The sequence below is a fragment of the Pleuronectes platessa genome, chromosome 7 (assembly GCF_947347685.1).
Source record: "Pleuronectes platessa chromosome 7, fPlePla1.1, whole genome shotgun sequence".
NCBI classification, from domain to species: Eukaryota; Metazoa; Chordata; class Actinopteri; order Pleuronectiformes; family Pleuronectidae; genus Pleuronectes; species Pleuronectes platessa.
Window position 1 is genome coordinate 7,455,797 of NC_070632.1, and position 15,389 is coordinate 7,471,185.

A 15,389-nucleotide genomic window follows, 5' to 3' on the forward strand; every position below is an offset into this window, starting at 1 on the left:
ACTTGTTGCTGAGGCTGCAGAGCATATATGGGTTGCTTAATTTCAGATATCCCTGATGCATATACACAATTTAATCATTAAATCAACAAGAGTGAGATTGCACCAAACTCAATGTTTATTTGTAAGTTTGTATTTTATACTGCAGAGACGAAGAAGAAGCTTTTCTTGTTCCAAAGGAGTCTGAGATAATATCTGTACCTGCTGAGGCTTAATGTGAGGTTTTTAATACACGTGATTGATGGTTTGAGTCAATTAGAGCACTTCTTATCCAGACCAATGCATAATTCATCTGACAGATTGGGGCTGTGGCTTTGAATAAAGGCTGCTCCTGGGCCCTAATATCATTGCCACACGGCTCTGGTTAGAGACAGATCATAAAGGCAGCTTTCTAATGCCGCAATGTACCAGGAAAATGTTCTGTAAACAAGATTAAATGTCAAGGCACAATTTATCATTTTGAATCCTTTTCAACAATACTGGAAAAAAAGATGGAATTAAATTGGCTGCATACCAACTACTTTACTGGAAATATAATTATTTTAAATTAGTTGCACAAACTGAAGTAGTGTATTCTCAGCTAACACTTAGGCTCATACAGGCTTTAGGACAATTTCACTGTTTGTTGGAGTTATTTCCCAGGTTCAGTGTATAAAGGCGTATTTCTGTTACATTCTCTATGTCAAAGATAAACTACTTGAAGGAGCTGGTGCAGAACTCAGAGACAGTGGCCTCTGTCATTCTTAAATGGAAATAGTGTGGAATATATAGATATATCTCATATATATACAGTACACGCATCGTATATGATCACCTAGCTTCATTTAACAGCCTCCACCCCCCTTAATCCCATTCATACACACATGTAACATGGGTGAATGACAGGTCATGGAGTGTCATCAATTACAGGAGCTCCTTGAGGACCCCAGGATTCACACAGGGACTGGGTAGGACAAGGGCCGAAACCTATCCAAGGTGTTCTGACCAAAGGATGCCTCGGTAGAGGGCTCACCTTCAGTCCCTCGACATGAAGCAGCTCCAGCGAAATAAGCTGTGGTACCACTGGTCTTATACTGTCAAGCTACAACTGATCTGTGACCAGAAATAGCAGCAGGCAAACAACAGAGTAACCTGAGGGATGGACTGATAATCAGGCGATAAAGACGAGTGGGTTTGTAGTGGCAGAGTGGATGTGGATGCAGAAGTGGTTTTGCACTGTGGCATGCTGACTGATAATATATAATGTTGTTATAATAAAAAATTTAAAGATTTGACACAAATATCACTTTGCTGTAAACATCACTTAAGAGAGTTATGCCCCAGAAGCAAATCGTAAATAAAGACAAGACAGAAGAAGATGTGCAGCGCTGCATGTTTACTTGTTTAATTTAGTATCAGTGCATAAATAACAGACTCATGTAACATCAGAGGAATTGAGCAGAATATTCTGAAGAACAGAAAAACAAGATGAACAAGTGATAAGTGCTTCATATCAATATCTTTGATACTAACTTCTACATCGACACAAGTCGAACAACAGTCCCTTCACTTAACCTTCTCACACTGTACGGTCATCAATCTTCAATCAACAGACCCATTCACAAACTTCTCTTTCTTAGAAGAACCATTTAAAATTGTTGGTTCTATGACGTAATGAGAACACAATAAATACCATGTTCTTACAACATGTAACTGCAGAGTACAGACTCCACTGTAACGGTGTAGCACTGTGTGACCCTGACCCCCAGAACACATAGATCAGTTGGAATGAAAAGCAACTCTGTTAAAGCAATTAAGCGTTAACTTCATCTGTCACGGCAGAGAAAACCAAGACAGAACAACTCTATTAGTATGATGAGTACATACAGACACATTCCTTGTATCCCTCAGGCTGGGACATTTGTGAGTGTTCCTAGAAGGTTCTCTGAAAACAAAGGAACTTTTTTGGGGCCAATTTTCCAAATCGAATTGGTCTGAAAGAGTCTCTGAGAAAGAAACCATCACGAGGCATGTTCGTGGGTTTCCTCTAAAAGGGTGTGAAGTTCTGGATGGTCAAATTTCTAGTTTAAAAAATGTAGCTGAAAGTTCACAGCGGCGACATTGGAATCAGCAACCAAGAGGGAAACTTTCCAACGTCAAGGGAGGATTGTCAGAATCTGTGCGTCCCATATTTTTGGCTAAGCGAAACAAATAAAGCATAAGCAGGTTCAACAGACTTAAAATGAATCACAGGATTACTGCTGACAACACCGTTGGACAAGACTGCTTTGGAATGTAGCTCCTCATGCTACGGACACACCCTAAACACAAACATAACACTGTTGTATAATGCGGTTTAGGACAGTCTGTCCACTCAGAAGACAATAAGCCGAAATACATTAGCAGAGGTCTAAGTTACAATGAGGTAAACTTTATTTTTTAAGACAAGGCAATAAACGTTAGTTGTCACAGGTAATATATTATCATGCATCTGTTCTTGTGCGAACTGTAACAGGAGATCTATCAGTAGCATCTGCCAAACAACTTCCCATCTTCTGAAGAGTGACGGGACATTATTCGGCATTAAGAACATACTGTAGGTACTCTCGCTTTGTGCAGTACATGATTCACAGGCTCATCCAGGGTCCAGGTCTTTGACGGAGTGTTGTCTCAATCTGTGGCTCAGGCAGCGGGAATCCACCCGGCGCGCCCAAGTCTTCTTTCTCATCGGGCCCCTCAGAGTCATGAGACCCTTCTTCCTTGGTATCAGGCGCATCAGCCTCACAGGCCTCTGGGATCAACGAGGCCTTCTTTGACGGCTCCTCTGCTACCGTGTCAGTTCCCTGGAAATCAGACGGGTCAGTCACAGCACCGATCACCTTAGGAGCGTTAAGTTCCTTGTTAGAGTTTTCTCGATCCATGCGCTTTCGGGCCTCCTCTCTCCTCTGCGTGATGCGGGTGTTGTCTCCAATCATCACCCGGACCCTCACCTGGTCTGGAGGCCAGAGCCCCCCCCATATGAACTGCAGATAGCTGAAGAGCACGATGACACTGAGGAAGGCAAAGTTGGAGGCCACGCCGACGACTGCAGACGTCAGGGGGAAGTTGTAGAGGAGGTAACGTATGCCGGTGAAGTAGGCATGGATCCGGAGCTGAGAGGAGTAGATCTGCACCTGTGTGGAGTGGACCTCGATGATGGCACCCACAGTGGGTTGATTGGCGTTGGTTTTGTAGTCAGAGTAGAGTTCCACTTCTATGAGCTGCTTCTGCTCAGCCATCCCGGTCACGAGTAAGGGCGCGTAGAGGAGAGTACTCAGGGTCTGCAGCAGGCTGGAGCGGTAATGCAGCATCGTAGATCTCCCCACCGAAGCGACCGTCTGCCCACTCTTGGCATAGGAAGACATCCGGACCATGAACATCCCCAGATGCTCATTCACTGGAGACTCGGGCATCTCCAGCTCCAAGGACACCCTGTAAGGCTGTCCGAACGCCATCACCTGGTCCTTGTTGTTCTTCATGAAGGAGATGTTGGCCATGGGGAACGAGCAGAGCCCTGGCCTCGAGGCGTCACAACCCGAGGAGTAGCTGAAGTGCACCGGGGTGGAGAAGCTCACGGTGGGCATGTAGGAGTAGTAGAAGCTCCCGTAGAGGAAGATGGACACCCAGAGCAGCAGACCCATGACGCAGAACAGGATGGCCGCCTGGAACAGAGTCCTCCGGGCCTTGAGGAGAGTCCCAACCCCCACATCGTGAAGCCAGCTCAGCGCGGGTCCCATCGTCGCCCCCATCGAGTTTGGTACGGAAGACACAGGCCTGCTTCTGCTCCCGGTTTGGCCGCTTGTCCCTCCGCCGACTCCCGCTGACTGCTGCCCCTGAGGTGGGTCTTTATGTTCATACATGAGTGGGTTGTCCCAGGGAGCGTGTGGCGAATTGCTTCTCCTCACTCCTCCATGTCATGTGTATTCAGCGGCACACTCCAGGGTTGGCTTCGATCCCCGAGCTCGCTAAACATTAAAGACACAATCTATCCCCGGGTTGTTTAGTGTCGTCGTCAGCTCCTCTTGTGCGGACGGAGGGGTTGTAAGCTCGTTAACAACTTAAAGCTGCTGTCACCATTGAGCCGCTGCAACGAAAACAAAACACCGTGTTCCTCCTCCTCCTTCTTCTTCTTCTGCTTCTTCCTCCGGTAGACACCGTGACCCGGAAGTCGATGCTCTCTTGTGTTTTGTGGCACCTCCGAAAAAACCCACCGCTACTCCGACGCCAGCGAAGCGCAGGGAGCAGGCCTTCATGCCAGGGATGGGTAAGAAAACTCGCCTCACGGGTGGAACGGTCAGTCGGAGAACGATCCTTCAGCTTTCACCACCCGGGCTACGCAGTGGGAATGTCGGGGAGAGGGAGGAAGCAGCCTCGGGATCTGATGGTAAAACATCTCGGAGCTTTGTTAGCTTCAGGATAGCTAGCGGCTAAATGCTATAGGTTTGCTGGACGATTAATACTAGCAGTCCGGTTAGTTACTATATTTTATATATTTAATATGCATATATTACAACTAAAATGTGTATTAGTGCATTAAATCAAGTAAGAACTGCGTTATCTTGGTTCCATTCAGTTGTAGCATCTAACATCTAGTTGGCTAAGCTAGCGGGTAGCAAGCTAGCATGTTTTGACGGCTGGCCAAAAACAAGCTTATTGCAAACGAGTGGGTGAATTAACTCAAACCCAATTAAACTACGTGACGATTAAACACCGAGGCGTGTTATTGTCTGCATGAAGGAATGTGAGGAGCGTGCGGGTGGTTCATGGAAGTTGCTAGCAGTTAGCCAGGATGTGGGTGCGTGTAGCGGAGCGACCAGGCGGCTCTGTGCAGGTTTACTGTGGAAGATCCGCGTGAATGTTGTGGCTGTTGTGCTTCGCAGATGAGCAGGACGGCGACGGACACAGATTCACGAAGAACCGCACAATCATGAAGCTGCCTGTAGTGAAGGCCACAGGTAAAGTGTGTGTGTGTGTGTGTGTACTCGTTTTATTTTGTGTGTTTGCATGTTTTCCAGTATCAACACTGACATTGTCTCACAGGTTCCAAATTAGAGAACCGTAATCTCTGGGGTCCTTGTTAGGGTTTGGGGTCACATGTGAACCGGGTTAAAGGGATAGTTCACCCCCCAAAAAACTAACAAAAACAACGTGCCTCCATGTGGTGTCCTCCAAGTGTGCGTAAACCCTGACAGGACCAATTTGACTTGAAACGCTGACATTTAGACCATGTTTTCCCCCCAAATGACCTCTGTTATCCACCTCCTAACATAACAGCAGACATTTTGGAAATGATGTAGTTTTCAGTCAAATTTGAATTATCCCTTTAAGCTTGGATAGGTTAAGGTTTGGGATACGGATTTAATAAGGCTGTAAAGTTAGGATAGCTGGGAAAACAATGTTTGTTTACTTCTTTTTCTTACCTTACCTTAAACACTGACCTTGTGATGACCAGAAGCCGTGATAATGACCAAAGCCAAGTTTTAATGATTCAAAAATATTAGGCTAAGTCTAGGTTTAGGCATTAAGTGATTATGGATCATGTTTTGTTCAGACTGTTGGACCTCAAAGAGTGGATGTCAATGCTTAGTCCTAATAGGAATAGTTGAACTGACTTGTTTTGTGTCCACCTGTAGAGGGCTTGTCCCTGCTCGGAACCTACGAGGACAGTGATGATGACGACGATGCAGGAGACTCTCTACGCTTAACTGCAAATTCTCAACACAACCAGTCAGCTGACATCGACAGTACACTGGCCAATTTCATGGCTGTGAGTATATACTGTTATGTATCTGATTCCCTTGTTTTGAAACAGTGTTTATGTTGATCTCATGTTATCGTTTCAGAACAATCCTCACAGTATAGTTAGGACAGTGTTTAAAGTAATTATAGAATATTTGAGATTGCAAGTTTAGGCTGTAAGCTACTGCATTTGTTTGTATGTCTCACTGTAGGAAGAAACATCTCTCCAACCCAGTTCTCTTATATGCAGTTGCCACTGATATTTACCTTTTTATCAGGATTCAGTTATAAGTGATTGAAATTAAATAGTAGCAGTCAAAGTAGTTCAGTCTAAAAAACACAATGAAGCAAATGTATAATTAATTGACTTTATTTTTCCATCGAACACCGGTTTGAGGGCAACATTTTATGACAATAAGACTATTCTACAAAGTGTTCAAGATGAGAAACTGGAGATCTGTGGGCCTTATTAATATTGAATCATATGCGAGTAGCAGTTTTTAGTACAACGTAGATGCAGGCTTTGGCTTTTCTGACTTATAATTGATTTTCTCTTGATAACTTACTCATGAATAAATCACAGTATTTATGTAAAGACTAAGGATTAGGAAAGTGTTTTTCATTCTTGGGACTCAAAACTTTCCTTTTTTGTGTTTTTTTCACCACAGGAAATTGATGCAATCACCACTCAGCCAAGTTCAGAGGAGGCAGCATCTCATCCTTCAGTCCCGACTAACATCCCTCCCAAACCCGAGGCTGATGCTCAGCGGCCCTCTGCCGGTGATGGACAGAATCAACAAAGCACAGCTTTTGAGTACAATACTCAGTATTCACTAGCTGGAGGTAAATGTCTCTATTCGTTTTTAAATCGAGTGAGCAATTATGTGTTGTCAAATTTCCTGTTTTGAAATACATAAACAAGCAATTGAATAGTAATAACTGTTCATAAAATAAGGAAACAAATTTTTGCCAGCTACCCTTTTAGTATATTGCAGAATTTTCAGGGTATAGAGATATTGTGCAAAATATGCTGTCATTTCGTAGCACCTCATTTATGTCATTTTTTTGCAGTGGGTGTGGAGATGGGAGACTGGCAGGAGGTGTGGGAAGAGAACCCTGGTTGCTATTACTACTGGAACACTGTGTCCAATGAGGTTTCCTGGGAGCTACCACACAATCTCGCTGATCAGGTGCAAAGCCTGGGACAGCGTGCCAACAGGTAGGATTCACCAATGACTGATACCAACATTATCTGAAGCACAGTTCTATTTATTTTCTCACCTGTACAGAAATTAAATTGTGTGTTTTGTATATTTCTTTTTATCTCTAGTGTTAATGGCAATGGTACCGCCCATGGAGCTTATTATACAGAGAAAGAGAAATCTGCATCTGCTGCAGTCCCGACAGCGCCGAAAGAAAACAAGGTGAAGGCAAGTTTCATTCATGTCCACACAAATATGAATCACCAGGATTTTGCTGTGTTTAATTTTGATTTTAATTTTTGACTCAAGGTTGTACCAAAGGAGGTAATCGAGAGTGTTGTAGGACTCACAAGTCAAGAGGAGGAGCGTCATGGAGTAGCTGCGTCTCTGCTTGGTCCACTGATCCCCTCTGAAGTAAAAGAAGCAGAAGAGAAATGGAGAAAAAGACTGATTAAAGGTTTAGATGACACAGAGAACAGTGTGGATTCTGATGGAGAGGGTGTACGTCCAGCAGGATCCCCAGCTATCCCCCCGTGCGAATCGGACTCTGTTCCCACTCCCCATAAAGACACTTGTGCCAAGAAGCAGTCGAGAGACAATTCTGATGCTGAGGAGGAGACAGAGGAAGACACAATGGATCTGGAACTGGCTCTGGAGAGGAAAAAGGTTTGGAATTAATGCCTTTTCAGGGAGAAGTCCTCTTTTAGTGCACAGCAGTGAGATTCGGACATTCGTGTTAAATTTTAACGTCAATATGAACAAGTTGTAAACTGACTCGAACCTCTGACTTCTAGGCTGAGCTGCGGGCACTGGAGGATGGCGATGGGAGCACCGAGGCTTCCAGTCCCTGTTCTGAGACGAGCCAAGATGCCTCTGGAACTCGTGGTATTCCTCCAAAGAAAAACCGGTGGAAGACTGCCTTCCCCTCTGCTTCCAGCCCTGATTCTAACAGCAGAGGTTCAGACCAGCAGGACAACACAGACACCAGTGAGTTCAAATATGTACACATGTGCTTGTAAAGGGTGCCATTCACGACAAGGGTGTGTAAACAACATATGAAATCCTACCTGTTAATTTGCTCATCCCAAAATTCCTTCTGATCTGTTTTCCTCTGTTGTGTCCTATAGCACTTCCTAAAGTCCTTGAGAATGTTGCAGAAGAAGAGGAAGAAGAGGAGGAGGAAGACGAAGAAGAGGGAGAAGAAGACGAAGAAGAAGAAAAAAAGGAAAGCGATGATTCTGAAGACAAAGCGGTTTCAAAAGCTCCGGTAAAAGAAGAATCAGAAACCCCTGAGCTCAAAGTGGAAACGCCTGAGCTCAAGGTAACCACAATCTTGTTACTATCACTAAACGTAATAATTGTTACAATCTATTTTAATACATTATTTTTATGCGGAAATATACAGTTTCAGATTGGAGAGCTGGCAAACACCTTAACCAGCAAGATGGAGTTCCTGGGGATAAACAAAAAAGCAATCTCTAACTTCCAGTTGCTTCTTCTACAAACAGAGGTGAGCGGACAGCTGAGTAACAAAGCAGTACAACCCTAGTTTTCAGTTTTAGCTGTACCAGTGCGACGTGTAAAATATTTATTGCATAATTCTATTTCATGTAATTATTGCACAAAGCCACGTGGTGGCATTAAATATTTAATATTCTCATAATAATCCATCACAATCTGTCATTCTGGAAACTTACTGTAATTAGCTTTCTGTGTTTCATCTATCTTTTTGCTCCTCTGTCTTTCCATCTCTTTGTTCCTTTACCTCTGCTCTCTGGAATTTTATCTCACTCCGGTCTCTTTCCTTTGTCCTTTTTCTTCCAGACACGAATTGCTGACTGGAGGGAGGGCGCTCTGAATGGAGTCTATCTTCGCCGCAGGCTTCAGGAAGCTGCTGAACACATAAAATTTTACGAACTTAACGCCGCCCCTAAAGGCTGGTCCTGCCACTGGGACAGGTACGCGCTCCTTACCTTTCACATCTCTAAACTCCTTCGTCTCCCAAAAATCTTACCGTGTGACTACACCCCCTTCACTGCTGAGTCACAGACTGTGTAACATGACTTGGGGAGAAGCTTAACCAGTTCGAGTGGATTAAGATACTTACCAGAAACAGACTCTTCAGGTTTATGTGATGCAGTCCTGGCCCTCTGCCTTGCACGCACTGATAAGGGAGCATCCACTCTGGGCCAGCCTGCCTCCTGTAAAATGTACCAACCACAGACAGGACTCCCTGTCCCATAACAGACTGATACGGGTGGGGTGGCGGGTACGGTAGGAAGGTTTGTTTGCGTGGGGGAGCTTTGAACTTTACAGGACTACAACAACCAGAATGCAATGCAGACAGAGTGACGCCCAGGAAGCGCCGAGTGTCACGCATCAGTTAAAAGGTGAAGATGGAGCAATGACGGGAATCCAGCAGGTCAGACCAACTCTATTTCATGTTTTACTGTTTTTTAATTTTCTGCTTTCTAATGTGAAATGCATTGATTGTGTGCTTGTAATTTTCTGAAATATGGTGGTTGATGATGACGATGATGATGTTGATGATGATGACGATGATGTTGATGATGAAGTTGTTGATGATTATGATGATAAGGATGATGCTTTTTCCCTGGCGTCTACCTGTGTCTGGGTTAGTTGTCAAAAAAAAAAAAAAAGTGTGTGACAACCATGGTGTGAGCTGCTGAATGCTACTCTCGGGACCCTAGAGATGATTTATTTTGCTTTATTTATCTTTGAGAGCAAGGTGGGTTCCCTGTCCACATCCATAACCACACTCTAATTGGGCCCCTTCCTCTAGACAGCTTAAAGAGGCTGTTCTTGCCAACACCCCTGCCCGTCACTGTGGCAATAGTGTCCATTCCCTTGCCCCACTCTGCCAGGGTATCATGCCAATCAAGCCAGTTGCTAGACCAGTTGTTGAGACTATTGCCTTCTATCTCTGTTGTCCCACTCTTTAGAGAACACAGGCGGTATTTCTATGTGAAGGACCGGACCGGTACCTCCCAGTGGGATTTCCCTTCAGAGGAGGACAAGGAAGAGGAGCTGAAAGGCAGCGAAGGAGCGGAGACACAGACTTCGAGCCAAGGAGATACGATAACAGTGTGTGCACCTACTGGTGGGATCCCAGGTCAGTCTCCGACTTTTGTTTTTGTCTTAAGTTACTTTTAAAAGGAAAATTTCTAAAATATTCATGTTTCTCCTATTTAACCTTTTCATAGATGATATTCATTAACTTGATTTACTAAAGGAAAACTAATTCAACAATTTACTGTCCCTCACTAACACCCCATGCTTGTTTTTTGTTTTTACAGGATCTACTTTTGCTGTTGCCCCGCCAGCCCCCCCTCAGCCCAGTGCATTCTGGTCCCCATCCCAACCTCCGCCTCCCGACAGCCCCCCGCCTCCACCTTCCAACTATCCCCCGCCTCCGCCTCTCCCGCCAGGCTCGCCTCCTCCACCGCCTCCTCCGCCTGACAGTGATGGGGACATCATGGAGGTGGAGATGGAGATGGATGATGACAATGACGGAGAGCCTCCAGCTCCTGGAACTGAGGAGGACGGCAGTGGGAGGCCTCCTTTACCTCCAGGCGCTGCTAGCATGAAGGTGTGTATAATATAGTTTACTGTACATGACAATTTGACATGTGTTAATCAAGAGAGGGCAGAAGCGTTAAACCTTTATTGCATTTTACAGATTGTGGAGTCACCGGGCCCCTTGGTGAAGGGTCAGAAACGTAAGGCTGGTCAGCTGAATAAAGCCATTATTGGCAGCAGTGCCATTCTCTACACTCAGCCGGTTGTCGCTGCAGGTAAACACACATCACTACTTTTGCAGTTTGTTACGACCTTTGTTCCTAATGTGATTGTCTGCTGAACCTTCTTCCACTGTTAAATAAGGATCAGCTGTGTATACTGGGTTATGGACAGCAGTGTACCAGCTCACTAAGGAAGGAGCACAAATTCAAACAAGCTATAAATCAAATGAAATTGAACCGTAGCTTTACTTTTGTCTGCAGCTCCTATTATGTCAGCAACTGCCTACTGGGGCATGTCGGCTGTCGCAGTCGCTGCCCCCATGGCTCCTTGTGAACCTCCGCTCCCACCAGCCCCAGCCTTACCTCCTCTACCGACTCTGCCACCATCGCAGCCTCCTTTGGAGCCTCCTGCGGCCAAAGATCTGCCCACTGACAAGACCAAGAAGGTCAAAAAGGATAAGGTTCGTACGAAAGTTAATATTTTACACAAGATGTTTAAAAGGGGGTGAAATCAAGGCATTCATGTAATCCTTTTTTTCGTTCCTTTCATATACTCGCTCTACAGTCGAAGAAGAGTAAGACCAAAATGCCTTCTCTGGTGATGAAATGGCAGAGCATCCAAAAAGAGTTGGTGGAGGAAGAGAAAAGCAGCTCCAGTGACGAGGACAGAGACCAGATGAACAAAAAGAACATAGAGGACTGGAGGAAGCAGCAGCTCCAGACGTATGCTACCACTTGATATCCAATCACCTCCTTTTAAAGGGGTTCAGAAAAACTGTTAAACCTCTAGTGTCTTCTGCCTTTTTCTGTCTTGCACTAACTGTTTGTTTTTATCTCCTCAGAGGAAAAGCTTCAAAGAATGCCAACTTCGAGGCCCTTCCTGACAACTGGCGGCAGCGACTGAAGAAGCGGAAGTTGAACAGCACGTAACATCTGGCCTCGGTCGTACACCACCCGTCTAAAAAATGTATTTTCCAAATCCACTCCTACCGGCCCCACAAGGTCGTCCTCCCCCCGGTTAACGTTTGGCTCAGTGGTCAGTGGGCTTTTTCTACCACTGTGTTCTTGTTCACACGGAGACTGTACATCTTTGTACAGGGAGACATTTAAAGGCTCTAACACGGCCATGTTGTTTTGTGGGGTTGTTTTTGTAGCTACGTTTGTGCCAAATGTCTTGAGTTCGTTACTTTATGAAGACTTCACCACCAACTACATGACCACCGCAGTTTAAAATGGAGGGATTGTGTATTTTACTGAGCGTTTTTACAACTGTGTACATAAGCTGTCTCATGGGTCAAGCTGTGTTGTTGTTTTTTGGGGGGGAAGAAAAGTGAATGTCACTGAACTTGTATATTTTGTAAAAAGTTATTAAACGGTTTTTTTCCAAATGTCTTGCCTTGATTTGTTTACATCTTAATCAATCTGAAAGTAAACATAGTAAGTACATGTGTGCTACTCGTGTTTATTAAGCACTTCCTGGTTTGTGTGTGGGGGGGGCGGGGCATGGCAACCGCGGTGTTGGTGTCGCCGCCTGTTGCTTGGTGACATCATGCACTTCCACAGATTGTTCCTCTCGCGCTGGAAGTTGTTTTAAATCGTGATGAGTGTTTTCGTCATCATGTCAAGCGGCGAAATTAAAACGGGATGGAGGTAAGTGGCTCTCAGACATTTGTGTCGAATCGATGCAGGAGTCGCGGACATTGCGCTGGTAGATGAGAATGAAGCTCAATGACGATAGCAGCGGTGAAAAGGGCTTTTTACAGCACGTATCGGTATGTTGGTGACCGACTTCTTTAAAACGGGTTTTAAAACAGACTTTGTCAAGTTAAACTAACGGAAGAAAAGCGGGAGGAAGTCTGTGCTGAACGTTGACCGTTGTGTTCATGCGTGAACTGTTCGAGTTAGCTCAAGAACAGTAGCAGTTTATATGAAATACCATAAGTACCAAGTCAAATAAAATCAAATTGTTTGCAATAAAGATCAAACCAGAGGATATATTTATATCTCCGTCTTCTGTTTTCAGCACAATCTCCTAACAACACTGTTCATGCACCAAAAGAAAGAGTTCCCTTGGAGCTGAAACAGATTCGATTGCACCAACTTATCCGCACAAGGCATGTTGTGTATAGGCAGTTGTGTATGCCCTAATGCTAATAGCTTGTGCAGGAGCTGTTGCATTAGTTTGATATATTGTGATTATTATTATTTGCTATTTTTGCATTTATATATTTAGACACCAGGGGGCCCTAAGCAGAAGATCAGGTAGGACCATAGACTGGGTAGGACTCACAGTGATGGTAGTAGGGGTGTTACTGAGGAGAAGCACCACGAAGGGAAATGTTTATTTACTAGACTCTAGTAAATAAACATTTCTAGTAACTAGAGGATGAGGAGAATAACATGAAACCAATCTACCAAACCGTGAGTTCAGCGTGGACACTGGACTTCTTCAATTGCCTGAGTACAAACCCAACTACACTGGAGCCTCAGTGGCTTTTTAATGTAAAGTGTATTTTGACAGAAACATCTTGTGGACTAATAGCCTAACCCTAAAGTACATAAAGTAAAAAAAATTACATCCTTTGGAACATAAAAGTAAAATAAAACATCCTTTGGAACATTAAAGTAGACAAAACTTCCTTTGGTAATCAAAAAACAAACAAAAACACCCTTTGAACAAAGAACTTTGGAATAAGAAAACTGGAAAAGGGAACATTTTGATTTTGTGAATTTAATGTGGATGTGCATTCTTTATAGATACGTTATTAAAAGCCAATCAGTCACCGACACACCAAACCACGGAGAAGGACAGCCGAGCCAGAGCAGGAGGGCGCCGCACCAAGCGGAGAGCGCTGCGACATGGTACCTGTAACACACACAGTGACTGTGAAGCTGTTTGGGAAAACCACACAACACAGTGTGAATTGTCCCAGTTCATCAAGTGTTATGAGGACAGTGTTGTGCAAGTTCACTACTCTCATGAACAAGTTCAAAGTTCAGTTCATACAAGTAAACATGAATAGTTCACGTTCATAGTTCACCATTTAAATTCTTAACTAGTTCATATTTCAGTTCATTTCATAGTTTTAAGGTGTACAGTGAGAATGAAAGACTTAACTTGTTAAAGAAAACCTTATCCATCACTACCTCTTGCCTTTACTGTCGGAATGTTTATCAGACAGTGTGTAAAAATCCCTCAGATAATAATAAGGTGCATCGGATCTCGGATGTAGTTGCTGAGTCTGCGTCTCTGCTTTCTCTTGCCATCTGTATATGAGACCGAGAGCTGTTGTGTTGCAGGTATGGCCTGCCCCTTTAAGGAAAGTTTGTAGTGTGTGACGTAGTGCACCAGGGTATTGTGGGAAAATACGCTAAAAGTGTGTTTTATTAGGAGAAGTGACGGAGCACCTAGAGGTGATGCGAGTGTTGCTCCTGCTGTATATCCGAGAAATACAGTGGCCGCATTCCAAGTAAAGAAACATCTCCTCCTCCTTCTTCACGGAGCGGTCCGGACGGCTGGTTACCGACCAGACAGCGAGCCAAGATAACCAGTGACAGGGGCGGCTCCTGGTACAGGCGACATAGGAGACTGATTTATCAGGACGTGACACATGCAATGTAAAACAATACATTAACGTCACACCATCATCCTCTTACCCCGGGACGCACCGGAGGTAGAAGCGCTGTGAAAAGCGCTCCGCCTCCTTTCCTCGCCCATGTTAAATACTTTGGCTGTTCGCACCGGCAGCGTAGGGCCGGGAAGAACCAGGAAGCGCCGCAGCCACACACACAAGCACATAATCTCCTGTGAGGGGGTGGCGGCTACAGGCTTGCGTAGGTCAGTCACCTGTGAAGACCAGCATCATTTACCCCTGAACCAGCGCGGAGGAATGATGATGAAATGTAATATACATTTTTTAAATATAAAATTAAATATGAAACAGTTTAATTAAATTAAATATATATATTTTTAATTAAATTAAATATATATATATTTTTAATTAAATTAAATATATCTTTTTTTAATTAAATTAAATAAATATTTTTTTTATTAAATTAAATGGGGAAAAAGAAAAAAAGCCCACTGCGCACATTCTGCGCAGAAGCCCAATGCGCACATCCTGCGCAGAAGCCCACTGCGCACATTCTGCGCAGAAGCCTACTGCGCACATTCTGCGCAGAAGGCCACTGCGCACATCCTGCGCAGAAGCCCAATGCGCAGGAATTGCGCGCGCAGCTTTTTTTTTCTTTTTTTTTTTTAAAATTAAATTAAATAATTTTTTTTCCTGTTTTTATATTTAATTAATTTAAATTAACATAGTGTAAGATATTTAGCAATTAATAGAAGAAGTCCTGCCAATTTTAAGTGTAACATATTGCCAGCTTGAAAATGAGAACGAGTGGGATTCGAACCCAGGTCGCTGTTGTTAGATACTGAACACTTACCAACTAGGCCACTTCAACTGATGGTTTGCATTTGGAACTAAGCTGATATAGACGATGGACAAATTATCGTGTGTGTGTCGGTGTCATTTTTTGTTGCTTTTGATAAACACTTCAGAGAAAATATTTTCTACTTTACTACATATATCTGACAGCCTTACTACAGATTCATTCACTATACGGCTCAATAGAGCCGTATAGGTTCATCTCTGATCCATGAAGCTTCCTT

The 15,389-nt window shown here is 44.0% G+C and overlaps 2 protein-coding genes across 5 annotated transcripts; one reads left to right on the forward strand and one right to left on the reverse strand.

Moving 5' to 3' along the window:
• Positions 1 to 1,357: 1,357 nt before the first annotated feature.
• LOC128444171 (seipin) lies at positions 1,358 to 4,165 on the reverse strand. The gene has a single exon (XM_053426487.1). The coding sequence runs from the start codon at positions 3,873 to 3,875 to the stop codon at positions 2,604 to 2,606; it is 1,272 nt and encodes a 423-aa protein (XP_053282462.1). The 5' UTR covers positions 3,876 to 4,165; the 3' UTR covers positions 1,358 to 2,603.
• On the forward strand, positions 4,137 to 12,105 carry fnbp4 (formin binding protein 4). Of its 4 annotated transcripts, none has more exons than XM_053426486.1 (17): positions 4,137 to 4,279; positions 4,896 to 4,970; positions 5,649 to 5,782; positions 6,423 to 6,597; positions 6,826 to 6,973; positions 7,085 to 7,184; positions 7,266 to 7,622; positions 7,751 to 7,943; positions 8,084 to 8,277; positions 8,362 to 8,466; positions 8,781 to 8,914; positions 9,920 to 10,089; positions 10,274 to 10,566; positions 10,657 to 10,771; positions 10,979 to 11,178; positions 11,283 to 11,440; positions 11,560 to 12,105. In XM_053426486.1, the coding sequence occupies exons 1-17, from the start codon at positions 4,267 to 4,269 to the stop codon at positions 11,645 to 11,647; spliced, it is 2,652 nt and encodes an 883-aa protein (XP_053282461.1). In that variant the 5' UTR covers positions 4,137 to 4,266; the 3' UTR covers positions 11,648 to 12,105. The 4 variants fall into 4 exon arrangements, with proteins under 4 accessions (XP_053282461.1, XP_053282458.1, XP_053282459.1 ...); XM_053426483.1 differs by having other exon boundaries at positions 4,182 to 4,399; XM_053426484.1 differs by having other exon boundaries at positions 4,182 to 4,399; positions 7,085 to 7,178.
• Positions 12,106 to 15,389: the final 3,284 nt, after the last annotated feature.